At 37.8% G+C, this 21,687-nt stretch overlaps 1 protein-coding gene across 2 annotated transcripts in view; it reads right to left on the bottom strand.

Moving 5' to 3' along the window:
• The window catches only part of ANKRD31 (ankyrin repeat domain 31), a 216,026-nt gene that overhangs the window by 16,491 nt on the left and 177,848 nt on the right, over positions 1-21,687 (bottom strand). For both annotated transcript variants that reach the window (XM_053596250.1, XM_053596252.1), the window contains 2 exons: positions 11,641-11,781; positions 4,443-4,545 (listed from right to left, as the gene is read on the bottom strand). In XM_053596250.1, coding sequence (XP_053452225.1) covers positions 4,443-4,545; positions 11,641-11,781 — 244 coding nt within the window. The remainder of the gene's footprint in view (positions 1-4,442; positions 4,546-11,640; positions 11,782-21,687) is intronic.

The raw sequence follows: 21,687 nt of genomic DNA, 5'->3' as shown, positions 1-21,687 counted from the left end.
ACATGGAAGTTAAATAACCTTATGTTGAATGATAGCTGGGTCAGAGATGAGATCAAGAAGGAAATTGCTAAATTTCTGGAACAAAACGACAATGAAGACACAAAGTATCAGAATCTCTGGGACACCGCAAAGGCAGTTCTAAGAGGGAAATTTATAGCACTGCAAGCCTTCTTCAGGAGAATGGAAAGAGAGGAAGTAAGCAACTTAATGGGACATCTCAAGAGACTGGAAATGGAAGAACACTCCAACCCCAAATCCAGTAGAAGAAAAGAAATAACCAAAATCAGAGCAGAACTAAATGAAATTGAAAACAAAAGAATAATACAACAGATCAATAAATCAAAAAGCTGGTTTTTTGAAAAGGTCAACAAAATAGATAAACCTTTGGCCAACCTAATCAGGAAAAAAAGAGTAAAATCTCTAATCTCATCAATCAGAAATAACAAAGACGAAATAACAACAGACTCCTCAGAAATCCAAAAAATCCTTAATGAATATTACAAGAAACTTTACTCTCAGAAATACGAAAATCTGAAGGAAATTGACCATTACTTGGAAGCATGTCACCTTCCAAGACTTAACCAAAATCAAGTGGAAATGTTGAACAGGCCCATATCAAGTTCGGAAATAATATCAACCATACAAAATCTCCCCAAAAAGAAAAGCCCGGGACCAGATGGTTTTACATCAGAATTCTACCAAACCTTTAAAGAAGAATTAGTATCTATATTACTCAACCTGTTCCAAAAGGTAGAAAAAGAAGGAAGACTACCCAACACGTTCTATGAAGCAAACATCACCCTGATCCCCAAACCAGGAAAAGACCCAACAAGAAAAGAAAATTATAGACCAATATCACTAATGAATATAGATGCAAAAATATTCAACAAGAGCCTAACAAACAGAATCCAGCAACATATCAAACAAATCATTCATCATGACCAAGTCGGTTTTATCCCAGGATCTCAAGGCTGGTTCAATATACGTAAATCTATAAATCTAATTCAGCACATAAACAAATTAAAAAACAAAGACCATATGATTCTCTCAATCGATGCAGAAAAAGCTTTTGATAACATCCAACATCCCTTCATGATCAGAACACTTAAGAAAATTGGTATAGAAGGGACATTTCTTAAACTGATAGAGACCATCTACAGCAAACCCACAGCCAATATCATATTGAATGGAGTTAAATTGGAATCATTTCCACTCAGATCAGGAACCAGACAAGGCTGCCCATTGTCTCCATTGCTCTTTAAAATTATAATGGAAGTTTTAGCCACCGCAATTAGGAAGAAAAGGCGATCAAGGGTATCCACATAGGGTCAGAAGAGATCAAACTTTCGCTCTTCGCAGATGATATGATTGTATATCTAGAAAATACTAGGGACTCTACTACAAAACTCTTAGAAGTGATCAAGGAATACAGCAGTGTCTCAGGTTACAAAATCAACATTCATAAATCGGTAGCCTTTATATATACCAAAAATAGTCAAGTTGAAAAAACAATTAAGGACTCTATCCCATTCACAGTAGTGCCAAAGAAGATGAAATACTTGGGAGTTTATCTAACAAAGGACGTGAAAGATCTATATAAAGAGAACTATGAAACTCTAAGAAAAGAGATAGCTGAGAATGTTAACAAATGGAAAAATATACCATGCTCATGGTTGGGAAGAATCAACATTGTTAAAATGTCCATACTACCCAAAGCAATATATAATTTCAACGCAATCCCCATTAAAGCTCCACTGTCATACTTTAAAGATCTTGGAAAAACAATACTTTGTTTTATATGGAATCAGAAAAAACCTTGAATAGCCAAGACATTACTCAAAAATAAAAACAAAGCAGGAGGAATCACGCTACCAGACTATACTACAAATCAATAGTGATCAAAACAGCATGGTATTGGCACAAAAACAGAGAAGTAGATGTCGGGAACAGAATAGAGAACCAAGAGATGAATCCAGCTAATTACTGTTATTTAATCTTTGACAAGCCAATTAAAAACATTCAGTGGGGAAAAGATTCCCTATTTAACAAATGGTGCTGGGTGAACTGGCTGGCAACCTGTAGAAGACTGAAAGTGGACCCACACCTCTCACCATTAACTAAGATAGACTCTCACTGGATTAAAGATTTAAACCTAAGACATGAAACTATAAAAATACTAGAAGAGAGTGCAGGGAAAACCCTTGAAGAAATTGGGTTGGGCGAGTTTTTTATGAGAAGGACCCTCGGGGCAATTGAAGCTGCTTCAAAAATACACTATTGGGACTAGATCAAACTAAAAAGCTTCTGCACAGCCACGAACACAGTAAGTAAAGCAAGCAAACAGCCCTCAGAATGGGAGAAGATATTTGCAGGTTATGTCTCTGACAAAGGTTTAATAACCAGAATCCACAGAGAACTCAAACTCATTGGCAAGAAAAGAATAAGGGATCCCATCACAGGCTGGGCAAGGGACTTGAAGAGAAACTTCTCTGAAGAAGACAGGCGCACGGCCTTCAGACATATGAAAAAATGCTCATCATCTTTAATTATCAGAGAAATGCAAATCAAAACTACTTTGAGATATCATCTAACTCCAGTGAGACTAGCCTATATGACAAAATCCCAAGACCAGAGATGTTGGCGTGGATGTGGAGAAAAGGGAACACTTTTGCACTGCTGGTGGGAATGCAAATTAATACATTCCTTTTGGAAAGAGATATGGAGAACACTTAGAGATCTAAAAATAGATCTGCCATTAATCCTGTAATCCCTCTACTGGGCATATACCCAGAAGACCAAAAATCACAACATAACAAAGATATTTGTACCAGAATGTTTATTGCAGCCCAATTCATAATTGCTAAGTCATGGAAAAAGCCCAAGTGCCCATCGATCCACGGATGGATTAATAAATTGTGGTATATGTACACCATGGAATACTATGCAGCCTTAAAAAAAGATGGAGACTTTACCTCTTTCATGTTTACATGGATGGAGCTGGAACATATTCTTCTTAGTAAAGTATCTCAAGAATGGAAGAAAAAGTACCCAATGTACTCACCCTTATTATGAAACTAATGTAGGACCTTCACATGAAAGCTATAACCCAGTTACAACCTAAGAATAGGGAGAAGGGAGAAGGGGGGGAGGAGGTAGGTGGAGGGAAGGGGATTAATGGGATTACACCTGCCGTGCATCTTACAAGGGTATATGTGAATCCTAGTAAATGTGGAATGTAAAAGTCTTAGCAAAATAACTAAGAAAATGCTATGAAAGCTATGTTAACTAGTGTGATGAAAATGTGTCAAACGATCTATGAACCAAGTGTATGGTGCCCCATGATCATATTAATGTACACAGCTATGATTTAATAAAAATAAAAAAAAAGAAAACAGTTTGGCTAGTCTTCAAAAGGTTAAACACAGAATTACTACATGATATAGGTTGAGTATCCCTTACCTTATTCAAAATGCTTGGAACCAAAGGATTGTGGATTTTGTATTTTTGAATATTTCATAAACATAATGAGATATCTTGGAGGTGGGACCCAAGTGTAAACATGAAATTCATTTATGTCTCCTATACACCTTGTACACAAAGCCTGAAGGTAATTTGACAAAGTATTTTTAATAATTGCATGCACAATGTAAGTTTTAACTGTGTTTTGACTGCCAACCATCAACCACATAGGTCAGATGTGAAATTTTCTACTTGTAGCACCGTGGAAGTACTCAAAAGTTTTTGATTTTGAGGGATTCCAGATTTTCAAATTAGAGATGCTAAACCTGTATAGCAATTTCACTCCTATAGCACTTTCCTATAGGAAATTTTATTTCCTATAGGAAATTGCTATACCATAGACCATAGCCATCTATGGTCTATGGCTATTTCAATGGTTCCAAGCATTTGGAAATTATTAAATTGTGTATTAATAATACACAAAAGAATTGAAATCATGTATTCTCAAATAATACATGCCTATGCATACTCATAGAAGTATGATTCATGACAGCCAAAATGTGAATACCACCTAAATGTCCATTAAATAATGAGTGGACAAACTGTGGCATATCCATACAATGGAATATATATATGTATGTGTGTGTACTTTTTTTTTTTTTTTGAGACAGAGTCTTACTATATCACGCTTAGTAGAGTGTTGTGGCGTCACAGCTCACAGCAACCTCAAACTCTTGGGCTTAAGTGATTCTCTTGCCTCAGCCTCCCAAGTAGCTGGGACTACAGGTGCTCACCACAAGGCCCAGATATTTTTTTTGTTGCAGTTGTCATTGTTCTTTAGCTGGCCCAGGCTGGGCTTGAACCTGCCAGACTCGGTGCAAGTGGCTGGCACTGTAACCACTGTGCTACGGGTATTGAGCTAGGTTTGAGTGTTTTTATCATCATTTCTCATAATCAAGAAATAGGTGTTGGTCTACACATACCTGGAAGACAAGGTTGATGCTGCTGAGATTCCAAGTTTGGTTCTGGAAGTATGGGTACTTCTTCGGAAACATACTTTAAAAGCTCCTTCCCAAGGTATGTTACCTGCACATAATTAAGTACAGAATTTAAAAATCATATATTCTATAAGAGCCAAATATATCTACTACATGAAAATTGTAATTTTTGCAAAGTATTGATTGTTGTATATCATGGATTAAGAAACTATAGCAAAGCCAGCCTGCCACCTCCTTTTTAAAATAGGTTTTATTAGAATAGAGTGAGGTTCGTTCATTTACATCTATGGTCTATGGGCTATTTTCATGCTACAACAGAATTGAGTAGCTATGATAGACCATATGCCTATGAAGAGCAAAATATTTACAATCTGGCTCTTTAAAGAAAAAAATTATGTATCATTAATTGTTTCATCCATTCATTTATTCAACAACCATTAATCTACTACCTGCTATTTGATAACTTAAAAAAATTAATGTTACATTAATGAAATGAAGCCATAAAAGTAATGGTACTTTTCAAGAAATCAGATATTTAACTTATTAAATTAATAATATTTTATGTCTGCGTAGCCATGTTTTTGTCTGTTTTTGAACTTAGATGATATCAGGACAAAAGATCATAGCTTAGAAATATGTACACATGAATGGCAGACTGGCAAATACCTGTCAGAAATGTTCAGCACCCTAAGAATCTTTGGGGTCTCCAATCTTAGCTATGGGGTAATCTAAGATAATATATTTTCAGAGGCTGGGTTCTCTGTGGCAAAGCATCAAGATTCAGCTCAAACATTCCTTCCTCAAGAATGTCTTCCTGTGCTCTCTAAGCTCAAGTAATGATCTTCTTTCAGGCTCTCATAACCTCTGAATTCATATTAATATATATATATCATTTAAATGAAATTATATTGTAATATACTTGTTTCCATTAAACCATAAGTTCCTTGAGGGCAAGGCCTATGCCATATTTATTTTTATATCCTTAGCACTTCACATAGTGCCTGACAATACTGGGGAAAAAATCTTTAAGTCTCAGTTCTTTTTTTTTTTTTTTTTGGAGACACAGTCTCACTTTGTCACTCTCAGTAGAGTGCTGTGGCATCATAGCTCACAGAAATCTCAAACTCTTGACTCAAGTGATCCTCTTGCCTCAGCCTCCCTGGTAGCTGGGACTGGTGGAGCCTCCCATAATGCCCAGCTATTTTTAGAGACAGGGGTCTCATTCTGGTTCAGGCTAGTCTCAAACTCATGAGCTCAGGCAATCCACCCGCCTCAGCCTCCCACAGTGCTAATATTACACATGTGAGTTACTGCGCCCAGCCTTGAAATCTCAGTTCTTATGCAAGATTCTTAAATTCTTTGAACTTCAGTTTATGTGTTTGTAAAACAAGTACCTCCAGTTTATGGAGCTGTTGTGAGGATTTAAAGAGATAATGCAAGAAAAGCATTTGGCATACTGTCAAGTATATCCAAGTGCTCAATAAATGCTTGGTAAATTGAACAAAGTAAGGAAGGTGTAAGGGATCAGGAAGGTATAGGCACCCTCCAGGCTCAATCTCATGACCAAATAAAGCCTGGTAATGGAAATAGAACAGATCTGGCTCACCCAGTGTGCCAGGCCTTCTTCACTTGTCATAGAAAGTAGAGGAGAGACCCCTGAATGCTGTTTGTCAGTTCTTCTCCAAACAACCATTGGGAACAATGAATTTTGTATGTGTTATGCCCTGACAATGCCCAACACACCCTACACACCCATCATGCTCAATATGTTCTCACTTGTACCTCAGACTTAAAATATATTTTTGTCAGTTAGTGCTGGGTAATATAAGGTGACTTACACATACCAGTAGGGGTGATTCAGACATAAAAATAATACAGCCTTAAGAAAATGCAATGAGTCAAAAATCTACTTTCCAGAAGGTAGGAGTAAACAGGTTAATGAACAGACTTCAAGACAAATAGGCACTTCTACAAAGTACATTTCATATTAGTGTCTGTGCAAAACTTCCAGTTGGCTAAAGCATAAGAGCAAATGGTCATCACATATGCATATGACTCAAACTTTGAATCCTGAACTAAATGTCATTGAATCTAATTCTATGGTAGGAGAAACCGGAGGTGAGGCTCTTAGACTCTTGGACTATATAAACTCCAGTGATCTCAACAACTTCACCATCCAAAACCCATTTGGATGAAGGGCATTTGATGGCATGCCATCTTTCCCCAGAGGAGACCATGTAAGACAAATGAAGCTTAGTATATGTGGCTAATAAGATGCTTCTAGGCTGCTATCTTGCTCTTGCCCCCTTTTATTTTTCCAAAAGGCAGAAGTGCAGGGGTGTTTTGTCCTAAAGCACTGATGCTTTCCCAAAGCTCTTCCGGCAAAATCTTCCTTATTCCTCAGAAATGAGACTACGTGGATTCTTAATATTGTGTCAGACTTAGGAAGAAGTAAGGTATATGGAGACAGTAAGGTGTGTTTGAGGTGGATGGATGACCCAGTCAGCCACTATTCTGAAAATGTGGCTAATAAGCCAGGTAAAAATTATCAATTAACTTTATTTTGGTTAGGTCTCTGAAGGAAATAAAGTGTGGAATTATCATTATTAATTGTTGTAAAAATTGTTTCTCTACGCCCTATGTACTAATATGCCTCAAAAAATATAAAACATAAGCTGCCTTTGAATAATAAAGACGTATCCAAGAATATATTTTCCTGCTGGATTCCATTTTGTTTGAAAGTATTAGTCGATTTTTCACATCTTCAGAAAAACCATTTAAGTTTTGACTAATAGAAATCTGCTCAGAGATCATTAAGTGACTATTTTTATTGCATGTAAGTTTTTTTTTTTTTTTTTGAGACAGAGTCTCATTATGTCACCCTGGGTAGAGTGCCATAGCATCATTGCTCACAGCAACCTCAAACTCTTGGGCTTAAGGGATTCTCTTGCCTCAGCCTCCCGAGTAGCTGGGACTACAGGCACCTGCCGCAATGCCTGGCTATTTTTTGGTTGCAGTTGTCATTGTTGTTTAGCAGGCCTGTGCCGGGCCTGAACCTGCCAGTCTCGGTGTATGTGGCTGGTGCCCTACTCACTGAGCTATCAGCACCGAGCCTGCACTGTAAGTTTTAAGAAGCAAGTGTTACAAATTTTCCCACCCTAAGTGGAGAAAGAAGAAGGGGTAATTGATTTTTTAAATCTCAGGGTAGAACAAAAGGGAAGGAAACAAAAGAAAACTGTAGAGTTTTTTTTTAAGTTCATTATAATGCAAAAGACATTTTGGTTAATAAAAATGTTTCTTAAAATATTTCTTTAGGAATTCAGAATAAAAGGCAGAAAGTAGTTTCAATGTATAATAACTGCTTAGGATGAGCTGATTCTAGGGAAATGATGTAGATGAAGTTTACCTTCGTAGTATCCACCTCCCCATTCCAGAGTCTTCTTCCCCACATCCCCAACACTCTATGCAGCCGGAGGCAAGAGAAGACTCTTCATATTACTTGTTTTCAAGATTTATAACTCCTAGATATTTGTATTTTAAAAGAGGTCCATATCTTTAATCGTCTTTTTTCCTTCCTTCCCTTCTATAATGGAGCTAAGCAGAACCAGGGTTGATAGGTGATTTAAGACACATTAACAATGTGAGTAACTGACCGAATGAATTTGGTTGTTTCCAGATGAACAATTTTAATCATTTTCTATATTCCTACCCAACTTTTTCATATCTTGATATTCCAAACATGGTGGTGGAAGGAATTTTTCTTTAAGTGGGGGATGGAGGGAAAGGACTATATAGAAAAGTCAATACTAAATTCAAAAGAATGGAAAGAGTACAAATAGGGTTGAAGTTCATTGAGATATCTGGACAGGAAATATATCTGCAGAAGAGATCTGTCTAGTACTCCTTGAATCACTACATAAAATAGCAGCCCACTTTTCATCTGCATCAATCCAATCCTGGGTACTCATAAAATTGAACTGTCTTTGCCATTATTATGATTCTTACTGACATTCACAGTGGAATCGTGTCAAAGAAAGGCATTTTTCCTGTGGAAGTGGGCAATTTTTGCTGCCTAAGACTGAGGCTTTCATTCATAAAGGTGGCTAGATGATACTGCATGCTTTTTTGAGCTCAGGACAACCTATTTAAAATAAAAGAAATGTGGACCTCTTTTGTGCCATTGTTATAAATGTAGAAAATAATGTATAGGGAATCAGAAAATCAAGTTCTAGTCCTGGTTCTGGCACTTACTAGTGGCCTTATGAACTTAACCTCGAAAAACACTGTTTCACATCCATAAACAGCGATATCAATCTTTTTGTCTCATAAAGATGTTGTGTAAAAGTGCTTTATAAACCACCCAGTGTCATTCCTAGAATCTCCAAGTTGGAAGGTCTTTAGAGACCATCTAGAACTCCTTATTTTATACATAAGCAAATAGACTGCACATTACAACCATCTGGAATGATTTTTTTTTTTTTCCTTTTCAAGACAGGGTTCCACAGCTTGGTCACCTGGACTAGAGCGCAGTTGTATCATCAGAGCTCACTACAACCTCAAACTTCTGGGCTTAAGTGATCTCCTATCTGAGCCCTTCAGGTAGCTGGAACTACTACAGGTGTGCATCACCATGCTTGCCTAATATTTCTACTTTTTTTGCAGAGACGGGGTCTCACTCTTGCTCAGGCTAGTCTCGAACTCTTGGCCTCCAATGATCCTCCCCTCTGGGCCTCCCAAAGTACTAGGATTACAGGTGTGAATCACTGTGCCAAACCTAGAATGCCTTTAAAAATAAAACTCAGACTATTACATCGAAATCTATGGGGCTGGAGTCCACTAGATGCCAGTAGTTTTTAAAAGCCCCTCAGGTGATTCTAATGTGTAGCCATGATTTAAAGCCATTGCTCAGATCATATAATGTATAAAGGCTGGAACAAGGAACTAGTGTGGTCTTCTGCCTGTCTTCCAAAAATCACTCTGCTACATAAGAATGGTAACTAACAAGTGGAAGGCTGCAGGAACAAGAGAAGTCAGTGATGCCTGCCGGGAGTAAGCATTAGTATTTCCCTGGCAAGGAAGCCTGAGTCACCTCTGTGTCTAATGGTTCTGCCACTCTGTATGATGCAGGACAAGATCAAGTTTACTGGGATTTCCTGCCTAACAACCAACCACCCACTCCTGGCCCCATACCTCCACCACCATACTCAGAACTAGTTAGTACAAATGTTCATATTTACCAATGTAGCAAAAAGCTCCTTTCACCAAGAAGTGATGTGATTTCAGAAGTTACTCTAAGACAAGAAGAGGTAAAGGTTTCTGTGGCAAACTTTAAAGAAGAATTTAAGAGTCTTTTAAATATTATAAAGAAACATACTAGGGTAACATTTCTCACCTTAATTTTTTTTTTTTTTTTTGTAGAGGCAGAGTCTCACTTTATCGCCCTCAGTAGAGTGCCGTGGCGTCACACAGCTCACAGCAACCTCCAACTCCTGGGCTTAGGTGATTCTGTTGCCTCAGCCTCCCGAGTAGCTGGGACTACAGGCATCCACCACAACACCCGGCTATTTTTTTGTTGCAGTTTGGCCAGAGCTAGGCTTGAACCCACCACCCTCGGTCTATGGGGCCGGCGCCCTACCCACTGAGCCACAGGCGCCGCCCTGCCCACAGTAATTTTAAAAGTTCTGTTTTCATTTTCTGTTTAATCCAAAGAAAAACAAATCCTGATCAGATAATCTGTATGAATATCTTATATCCAAAAACTGCTTTACTTTTTGTGCCCACATTTGCATGAGGCTTCACTATCACATTAAGTGCTAAATAGCATGACTCTAATTGACACGGCTGATGAGAAAATACTGGAGGCAATGTGATATGCACATGAGGCATTAGTACAGAGTCAGGGCCAAATCATGTCACAGCCCACTATTCAAAGGCAGGAAATTCTGAAGTTCCAATACAGAAAAAGAGTGGGAGACCTGTGCCATCACTGGGCACACTATACCACAGGAATATTAAGCTCAAAGGAACCGCAGCTATAGCAATTCATACAGTATCTGTCCTGTGAGCAAGATTCAATTTCAACAAAACAGTATAATCTACCACAAATTTAAGAAACTTTGTAATAGAAAGGGATTTTCATGGGCAAAGAAGTTAATTCCTAATATTAAGCAAAGGAACTAAGGTAAACTGAGAGCAGATGGCTTGGTAACCCCAGGGGTGGAAAAAAAAAAAACAAAAATAAAACTTTAGGATAATAAAAAGTCAGAGAGACTATATAGCAGACAAATTTCAGAATGTGCTGATGTAAGGGAAGGAACTGAAATACAGTGCTAAGAAGCATCTGCCTAAAAGGTCTAGGAGACCAGAATGCAGAGTTGGGACACAACAAGGACTAGGAGGGACAGTGGGCAGAGATGGGATGAATTAAAAAGAGAAGAAGCTGTGCCTCCTATTACTGGGGCACTGAAGCTGCCTGTAATGGTTACTAGAAGTCAACTGTATCTTCTATTCTCTAAAACAGTAAGAGTGGATGCCTGATGATTTCCACTTTCCTGGGTCAATCATTTTAAGACTGTCCCTAAAGGGTGCCATGGACATCTAAGAGTGGAAGAATACTGGACTCCAAGGGTTTTGGGCTTCTAACTCAGAAGCTAGAACTCAGGAGGAGGCTACTAAGTCTGGGAGGTCTGAATGAAAATACTTCTTTTCGGAGGGCTAGCAATTCATGAACAAAGATATTTTCAAACATAAAAGTACACTAAGAATGGGAGCCTTGCCCATTCTTTTTGTACTTAGGAGATTTTACTTTATTTCATTAAAATAATAACATATTACCTAAATTATCAATATGCCAGTGGTACCATATTTTCTATGTGGAGTCACAAAGACCTGAAATCCCTCAGATAGAAGGGGAAAATGAGGGGTATTTAACTTTCGGATACTAGATGAGGAGCAAGAAAGGGAAGGAACAGGCATTTTTGTAACATTGACCATGGGGAATTCTGATAAATAGGAGTTGAGAGAGGAAACAGGTAGCATATCACAGAAGGGAAACATGAGGACAAAAGCTAGATTAGAGATCATTCAGATTTCTTAAGAAAGAAGAAAGGAAATAGTTCTATCATTTAAAAAATGTACCTTTACATTTGAATATAAAGTTAAAGATAAACTTAAAAAGACTCACCTTACTCCAAGCATAATTCCAGGTCACATAACTGTCATTTCCCAGAAGATCTTTAAGCCAAGTAACTGGGTTTTGATAAATTTGACCATTTTCTACCTTAATTTTACCACTCAATAAAATACTGGCTTTGTAGGTAGCCTCCTGAAATGAAAAAATAAAAAAATGAAAATCAGCTGAAGTATGTGAACTTCTGCTTCTGACCATGACAAAGTAACAGGGACCAGATTTACCCTAACACCTGATATATATATATGTGTGTGTGTGTATTACATACTTTGTCATGTATGTATGTGAGTGAGAGAGAGAGAATGAGACTGAGAGATGAAGATTTAAAGCATCTGGAAATGGTCATGAGGGCATGCAGCAAATAAAGAAACACCTATTCAACAAAATCTACAAAACTTACATTTAAAAGGTGAGAGTGTGCTTCCTTCTTCCCCACTTCCAGCTCAGTCAGGTGGAGACTCTACTCTAGATTGCTATAGTCAGACCACAGAGGTCCTGTTGGAGGACTATCTTCCTGAAAGGGACAAAACCTCAGCATTTCTCAATCTGTCCTCAGCTATCTGTTCCTAAGGCTAAGTTGCAGACAACTCCAGCTAGAATGTGAGCCCTTCCTTCTTTTGCCCAGCTCTGAATGATGAGACAGGCTTTATTTTTGACATGGCATCACTGAGTCTCATGGGAATTCAAGCACCTTTGCCTTGGCTTGTAAGGGGGTAGATTTAAGTTGGGAGAGACAAGTTGAAAAGATATGAGGCCCCTGCCCCCTCTCCAGTGAGTGCTCACTTCCTAAGGCAGAGATGTCATTCAGAGAGAAATCATTGTCCCCACCCCCAGTTCCAGGGCCATGACTCACTGATTTTGCCTGGGAAGAGAGGAAGGCCTTAAAGCAGATAGTTCCTAACCTCTTCTCAAAGGAATTGACTTCATTTGTAATGCTTTCGGAGGAGAAGTTCAAGCTCAAGGATACTATCAGAAATAGCAGAAGTTGTGGTAAAAGTCAACTAAGAGTAGACTGCTAGATTCATTTGAGAAAATAGGCTAAACTATAGGTTGGCTAGTTTTCAAGAGACAACTGGGAAAAGAACTGGCAGAAGCCTTCCGGGAATCATAATAAATTTCATTGACCTGTAAAGCAATTTATGCCTCTGAACATTGTTGAAAACAATAGATCAGTGGAAAACAAGTAGAGCTATTATTGTATGTGGTCAAGAGAAGAGAGCCAGACCATCCAAGTTTAACACTAAAGTGAGGGAAAGAGACTTTACTAAAAAAATCTAGCCAATAACTATACAAATTAGCAAATAACATCAAGAAGCCTAAGAGAAGGTAGAGGCTAGTACATAGAGTTGGTACAATACATTTTCTAAAATGTTCAGTTCTTTTTTTTTTTTTTTGTAGAGACAGAGTTTCACTTTATTGCCCTTGGTAGAGTGCCATGGCACTCCTGCCTCAGCCTCCCGAGTAGCTGGGACTACAGGCACCCGCCACAACGCCCGGCTATTTTTTTGTTGCAGTTTGGCCGGGGCTGGGTTTGAACCCGCCACCCTCGGCATATGGGGCCGGCGCCCTGCTCACTGAGCCACAGTTCTAACAAAAATTATGAGACATAAAAAGAAATAGGAAAGTATGACACAAATATCTGAAAAAACAAGCAAGAGAATAGGGATATTGGATTTAACAAAGACTTGAAAATAATCATTATAAATACATTCAACACAGTAAAAGAAACCATTATTAAAGACATAAAGGAGGGGATGATAATAAGGTTGTATCAAATAGAGAATATCAATAAAGAGAAAAAATCTATAAAAATCCAGATAAAGGTTAGGGAATTAAAAAACATAATAACATGAAAAATTCACTAAATAGGCACAAGAGATTTGAACTAGGCAGAGAAAGAGTTAGTAAACTAGAAGATAGAATGATAGAGATTGCACAAGACAAAGAAAGGAGAGAAAAAAGAAGAAAAATGAAAATGTCTTAAATGTGGGCCACCATAAAGCATATCAACAAAAATTCCAGCAGTAAACATTTCATAAGTTTCAAATTAGGTCTCATCCCTTTGTCAGACATATCCACACTGTACATGTTAATTTCTTATTAGTCACTAGCCACCTAGGTTATCAGATCAACTGTTGTAGCATGGCAGTGCTTACATTCAAGTAACCTTTATCTGATTAATAATGGCTCCCAAGCACAAAAGTACTAATGGTGACATATGGTTATAATTGTTCTATTTTATTATTAGTTATTGTTGTTACTGTCTTACTGTGTCTCATTTATAAATTAAACTTTATCAAAGGTATATATGTATACAAAAAAACATAGTGTATGTAGAGTTTGGCACTATCTGCGTTTTGAGGCATCCACAGGTAGTCTTGGGATGTACTCTGCCAATGAAAAGCCACTACTACATAGACCAAATAAAAGATTAGCAAGGAAAGAGAAAACTTGAACAATACTATAAACCAACTAGACTTAACAGGCATTTATATAGAAAACTTCACTTAACAACAGGTCAATACACTTTCTTCTCAAGTGCACATAGATCATTCTTCTCCAGGATAGACCACATATTATTAGGTAACCCATACAATACATCTCAAAAAATTTAAAAGGCATGGTGTAGGGCACATCTTTTGGGGGCAGGACACAATTATAAGAGGGACTTTATCTAACAAATGCAATCAGTGTAACCTAATTCTTTGTACTCTCGATGAATCCCAAACAATTAAAAAAAATTTTTTAAAGACTGAAATAATACAAATTATTAATAGAATAAATCCAAAATTAGAATGACTAACAAAAAAGTAAGAAACTCAAAAGTTATATGGAAATCAAATTATATATCCTAAATAATTAATGGATCAAAGAAGCAAAAGGAAAATCAGAAAACACTTTGAGATGAATGCAAATGAAGATATAATTGTGCTGCAACATCAGTGGTTAGAGGTAAATTTATAGGTATAAAAATGCCTACATTGAGAAAGAAGTAAGAAATCAATTCACTAACCTAACTTTCCAACCTAAGACACTAAAGAAGAGCAAATTAAATCCAAAGCAAACAGAAGGAAGTAAATAACAGAGGGGCAAGAAATAAAACAGACAGTAGAAAACAGTAAAGAAAAATCAATAAAACCAAAAGTTGATTTTTTTGAAAAGATCAACAAAATGAACAAAATTATAGCTAGATTGACCAAGGAAAACAAGTGAGAAGAAACAGACATCTGAATATACCTATAACAAATAAAAACGACTGAATTAATAATAAAAACACTACCACAAAGAAAAGCACAAGCATAGATGGTTTCATTGTGGAATACTACAAAACATTTAAAGACAACTTAATACCATTTCTTCACAAACTCGTCCACAAAACAGGAGAGAGGAAACACTTTTTTTTTTTTGCAGTTTTTGGCCTGGGCCTGGGTTTGAACCCAACACCTCTGGCATATGGGGCCGGCACCCTCCTCCTTGAGCCACAGACACCACCCTGAGAGGAAACACTTTTAAACCATTCTCTGAGGTTAGTATTATATTACCCTGATGCCCAAACCAGACAAAGACAACACACAAAAACTACCAGGCCATATTCTTTAACAAATATGGATGCAAAAATCCTCAACAAATACCAGCAAACCAAATCCAGGAACAAATAAAAATATTTATATGACCGGAATTGTTTACCATGCATTTATCTCAGAAATGCAAAGTTGGTTTAATATCCAAAAGTTAATTAATGTGACACTCCATATTAATAGAACAAAAAACAAAACTACATGATCATTTCATTTCAATAGGTATAGAAAGAACATTTTATACAATTTGGTACCTTTATGTGATTAAAAAAGCACTTAAACTAGGCATAGAAGAGAATTTCCTCAGCCTAATAAAGAGCTTTTATGAAAAACCTATAGCTAACATCCTACCTAATAGTAAAACATTGTATTTTTTTCTCCATAAAAAAAGTGGTCTTATCTTGGGACAAAATAAAAGTCTGCTGTTATCACTTTATTTCTGCTTTGTACTAGAGGTTTTAGCCAGTGTAGTCAGTCAACAAAAATAAATAAAAGGTATTCAAATGAATTAAGGAAGCAAAATTATCTTCATTCGTAGACAACATGATCATTTGTATAGAAAAACCAATGGAATTTCCAGAAATTTACTTGAATAAGTGATTTTTTAATGAGTTTGTAAAGTCAAGTCTCAATATACAAAAATCAGCTGTATTTCTACATATTAGTAATAAACTAGAATCGAAAATTAGAAAACAAGAGCAAGACGGCAATCAGGAAGAACATTTGGCTGAGGTCTCCTAAATCAACTGAGAAATGGGTATTAGTCGGGCATTTGGTGAGAAAATTTTGTCTGGAGCTGTGGTTCAGAATGTGCTGCAAGGCAGCAGGATGTTGCGGGAGTGCCAGGGTGGAGACTAGTGACTCACTAGGCAAGTGTTGTGAGCGGTGGGCAGCAGCCATGAAGGTCCGGTCATGAGGAAGCCTTGTTTTACTTTTCATTCTTGGGAGAAGTGTGCTGAGTGGATAGCCTGGAAGACTGGGTACACCCCAACAATAAATAGCAGCCAGAGCTGAGGGCTAGTTGGAGTGGATTTGCCACCGGTTTGGTAGAGAAGGCCATTCTGGGAAGGTCCTGGCAGCAAGGGCTCAGCCATTATGGAAAGGTTGTGAGAAGGTTGTGAGGGCGGGCCTCCTACAGGAATGTAGCCATCTTAGTTCTGCCTGCTGGGATTGGACCTCCAGTCATTACAGGCTCAGGGACTCCTGCACCTCAGGGGAACACCTGCCTCTGGGGAACCAGATGGAGCCTGAATGCTGAAGAAATAATCAGACGATCACTGTGGACTTTAAGTTGGGGATCAGGTCTATGTCTGGGATCTATAGAGAGGTTATTGGCTGTGTTGTCCATCCCCTAAAACTATAGCGCCACCTGATGTCCCAGCAATATATTGCAACACAAATGCGCCATCTTACTCCTCCTCTTACAAATGGAATTCTAAAGTCAGACCCTCTGGCCATACACATATATAAACATATATATATAACTAGTTTCTTTTTTTTCTTTTTCTTGTTGTTAGTATTTTTTCTTTCTTTTTGAATTTTTTTCTTTTTTTTTTTGTTGTTGTTGTTCCTTCATTTATTTGTTCCTGAGGTCACTTATTTATGGTTATTACAGATTTTCATTATTTTGTATTGATATGTCTTGTTTCTTGCTTACTTGTATGGCTGGTTCTTTTCTTAATTTCTATTTTTACTTACATCAAGAGCAAGTGCTCCTCAACTTTTTGGTTACAGTATTTTAAACTCATTTATTCTCTCTCCTTATTCCACTTCTGTACTTTCTCTCTTTGGACAGAGACTATTCTACCTTCCTTCTCTCTCCCACATTAATCACTTCTGCAACAGCTAAGATATCCCCTCCTTTTTTTCTTTTCTTTCTCCTTTCTTTCTTTATTCCACTTCCCTCTATCTCCTCTAGGAGATACAATGGTATTTTAAATTTCCTTTATCTATTCTTATTATATCTTTTTCCTTTCTTTATTTTTTTTATTGCTGAGAGCTTGGGGACATAGCTGTGGTCTAGCAAGTAGGCCACAGCTCTAGTCTGGCTCAAGGGGGCTAAGAGACCTTTCTACCTCTGGCCCGAGGAAGACAGTATTGGCAAGATAAAGGTGAAAAGCCTATATGCCTCTGTGCCCACCATTCTGAGAGTGAGCAGAGACAAATTCTTAGTTTGCACCAGGCTGAAACCAGGGCTGAATTCTAACTTGGCTGTTAAGCCTGAGTGCTTTGTTTTTTGTTTTTTTTTTTTGGTTTTTGGCCAGGGCTAGGTTTGAACCTGCCACCTCTGGCATATGGGACGGGCGCCCTACTCCTTGAGCTACAGGCGCCACCCCAAGCCTGAGTGCTTTGAAGGTAAAAGTCCAGTGCTCAGAAGCTGGCCATGGGGGCCGAGGCGTGCAGACACATCATTGGTAAGTCTTATGAATCTCCGGGCTGTGGTTTTGTAAGATAAGATCTCTACCTCTAGGTGATTTGGGCTTCCAGAGAGCAGGGGAATAATCAACCTTTTCCCCTCAGCAGTCTTGTGACTTAGCGGTTTATGGGAAAAATGGCTAAAAGCATGTTTTTCTGGGACTACTATTTTTAAATATAATAGAAAGTTTAAAAGAATGAGTATCAACTGATCAGTAGATTAGCAGATTCCAGGAAAAGGTTAATTTGCTTTTACAATATACCTATAAAGTGATCATGTGATTATTGATTAACAGTGCGTACGTGCAGAACTGGCTATATAAGCCAGGTAGAAATAAAAAAGTTTGCTACATGCCACCAGAGCTTGTAGTCCTCTTTGCCTCATACTATTTCAATAATCAGGTCTAACCTCTGCGTCACTGACCACCCGAAGGGCCTTCACACAGCAGCAAGACCACACTGCAGAATTTTTCTATTTTGTTTCCATTCTTACTTAATTTTTCCTTAGTGTTGTTTGTTTTTGCTCTTTTTCTTCCCATCCTAGTTTTGGCAGAGGAAGAATCTGGCTCTGCTTAGGCTGGTAAGGACCGCCTGATTTTGAGGAACCCTCCCAGTCCAGCCTCCTCAAAACTTTTGAGTTACAAGCATGGCTTACCACCATGCTGATCAATTCCATTTCTTCTGTTGCTCTCAGTCTCTCTTCCTGACCTCCTTCTCTCCTGTTCTCCAAGTTTTTTTTCTTTTTTCTTCTGTTACTCTCCCTTCTCTCTTTTTTCTTTTCTTCTTTTTCCTTTCTTTTACTCCTTCCTTCTTTTTTTCTCTTTCTTTCCCCCCTATTTCTCCCTGCCATGCTCCTTACCTTTCTCCTCATTTTGGCCTTACACCAAGAAGTTTCTTCATCACATAAACTCTGAGACAAGGTAATTTGAACCAAAGGAGAAACTGAGAAGGAAAAAGGTGCACAAAGAGGTGAAGAAGAAGAAAGTACATGTGAGGAGGAACCAAAAAAATATTCAGGCACCATGAGAAAATAGAGCAAGTCCTCCAAGGGACCACAGGCAGCTTTTACAGAAGACTCATCCTATAAAGAATTAATGGATGTGACAGAAAGGATGATTTAAAATATGGATGATTAAGACAATAAAGGGAATGGATGAGAAAATAGAAACACAGAACCAAAAGTTGGATGAGAAGTATGTAGAATATAGAAAGGACATGAATGAGCTTAAGAAAATGAAAGAGAAAATCAGAGAATGTAAAGATGCAGTAGAAAGTATCACAAATAGATTAGATGGCTTGGTGCCTGTGGCTCAAGCAACTAAGGTGGCAGCCACATATACCTGAGCTGGCGGGTTTGAATTCAGCCTGGGCCTGCCAAACAACAATCATGGCTGCAACCAAAAATAATAGTCAGGCATTGTGGTGGGTGCCTGTAGTCCCAGCTACTTGGGAGGCTGAGTCAAGAGAATTGCTTAAGCCCAGGAGTTGAAGGGTGCTGTGGGCTATGATACCACGGCATTCTACCCAGGGCAACAGCTTGAGGCTCTGTCTCAAAAAAAAAAAAAATAGATTAGATCATGGAGAAGAAAGAACATCAGAGTTAGAGGATAAAGTCTTCGAGTTAACAAAGGTAGTTACAGAGTCAGAAAAGAAGAGAGAGAAAGCAGAGCAGGCACTTAGAGAACTACAAGACTCCACAAAGTGTTCAAACATACGGATAACAGGAATCCCTAAAGGGGAAGAAGATTGTCCCAAAGGTATGGAAGCCCTCTTGGAGACTATCATAAATGAAAACTTCCCAAGTTTTAATTAAAGACCATGACATACTCCTTTCAGATGGTATCAAACCCTGGGTCATCTCAATTCAAACAGAGTCATTCCAAGACACAGTGTAATGAACCTGTCCAAAGTCAAGATTAAGGAGAAAATTCTGCAAGCAGCTAGGAATAAGTGCCAATTGACCTACAGGGGTAGAGCCATTAGGATGACAGTAGATTTTCAACTGAAACCTTCCAAGCCAGAAGAGCATGGTTATCCATCTTCAACATCCTTAAAATAATTTTCAGGCTAGAATCATGTATCCTGCTAAACTAAGCTTCAGAATTGACAGAGAAATCAAATCTTTTGCAGATATACAAGCACTGAGGAAATTCACAACAATACCAACTCTCCAGGAAATACTTAGACCTATTTTACACACTGACCACCACAATGGACCACCAGCAAAGTAAACACCCAGAAGCTATAGGTCAAAATTTAGTTTTCACAATGGCACAAAGAATAAAACTACACTATGGATTCTCACAAAATAAGATGAACAGAACTCCACTACACTTATCAATTCTCCCAATAAATGTCAATGGACTGAATTCACCACTGAAGGGGCCCAGGCTGGCTGAATGGATGAAAAAGTACAAGCCATCCATATGCTGTCTCCAGGAGACACACCTAGCCCTGAAGGACAAATGAAGCCTAAGGAGTAAGGGATGGAAAATAGTATTTCAAGCAAATGGAAATCAGAAAAAAGGAGAGATTGCAATCTTATTTTCAGATACAAGCATTTTCAAAGCAACTATAGTTAAGAAAAACAAAGACGGACACTTCATGCTGGTCAAAGGAACAATACAACAAGAAGATGTTTCAATTTTAAATATTTATGCACCCAACTTAAATGCTCCCAGATTTACAAAACAGACCTTGAGGGTCTGAGTAATATCCCATTACTCCATAATAGTCAGGTTCTTCAACACCCCTCTGTCAGAATTGGACAGATCCTCTAAACCAGTAGTTCTCAACCTTCCTAATGCTTTGTAGTGCCGCAACCCTTTAATACAGTTCCTCATGTTGTGGTGACCCCCAACCATAAAATTATTTTCATTGCTACTTCATTACTGTGATTTTGCTACTGTTATGAATCATAATGTAAATATCTGATATGCAGGATGTATTTTCATTGTTACAAAGGGGACGTGACCCACAGGTTGAGAACCGCTGCTCTAAACAGAAACTAAACAAGGATATAAAGGACTTAAATGTGACCCTAGAACAAACAAGATTAATAGACATATATAAAACACACCATCCCAAAGAAAAAGAATATACTATTTTCTTGCCAGCTCATGGCACTTACTACAAAATCAAATCTTAGCAAAATTAAAGGAACAGAAATTATACCATGTCTCTTTTTAGACCACAAGGCTATAAAGGTGAAGCTCAACTCCAACAAAAATGTTCATCCCCACACAAAGACTAGGAAATTAAACAACCTTAAGCTGAATGATAGTTGGATTCAGGAAGAGATAAAAGAGGAAATTGTTAAATTCCTCAAACATAACAACAATGAAGACACAAGTTATCAAAACATGTGGGCTACAGCAAAAGCAGTCCTGAGAAGAAAATTTATTGAACTAGATGTCTACATTCAAAAAAGAGAAAGTGAGTGTATCAGCATACTTACAAACTATCTTATGGAATTGGAAAAAGAGGAACAATCTAACCCTAAACCTAAAAGAAGAAAAGAAATAACCAAAATTAAATCAGAGATTAATGAGATTGAAAATAAAAACATCATTCAGAAAACTAATGAAACAAAAAGTTGTTTTTTGAAAAAGTAAATAAAATAGACAAACCTTTGGGCAGACTAACTAGAAAAAGAAAAGTAAAATCTCTAATAACCTCAATCAGAAATGATAAAGGGGAAATAACAACAGATGCCACAGACATACAAGAGATTATCTCTGTATACTACAAGAAACTCTATGCCCCCAAATTTGACAATGTGGAGGAAATGGATCAATACTTGGACTCACACCCTCTTCCTAGACTTAATCAAGAAGAAACAGATCTCCTGAACAGACCAATGTCAAGACTGAGATCAAAGAAACAATAAAAAAACTCCCAACAAAAAAATGCCCTGGTCCAGAAGGCTTCACAGCAGAATTCTATCAAACCTTCAAAGAAGAGCTTATACTCATACTACGGAAACTATTTCAAAAAATTGAGAAAGAAGGAATCTTCTTCAACATTTTTTATGAAGCAAACATCACCC

The sequence above is a fragment of the Nycticebus coucang genome, chromosome 1 (genome assembly GCF_027406575.1).
Source record: "Nycticebus coucang isolate mNycCou1 chromosome 1, mNycCou1.pri, whole genome shotgun sequence".
Lineage (NCBI taxonomy): Eukaryota > Metazoa > Chordata > Mammalia > Primates > Lorisidae > Nycticebus > Nycticebus coucang.
This window is presented reverse-complemented; position numbering and strand designations above follow the sequence as displayed.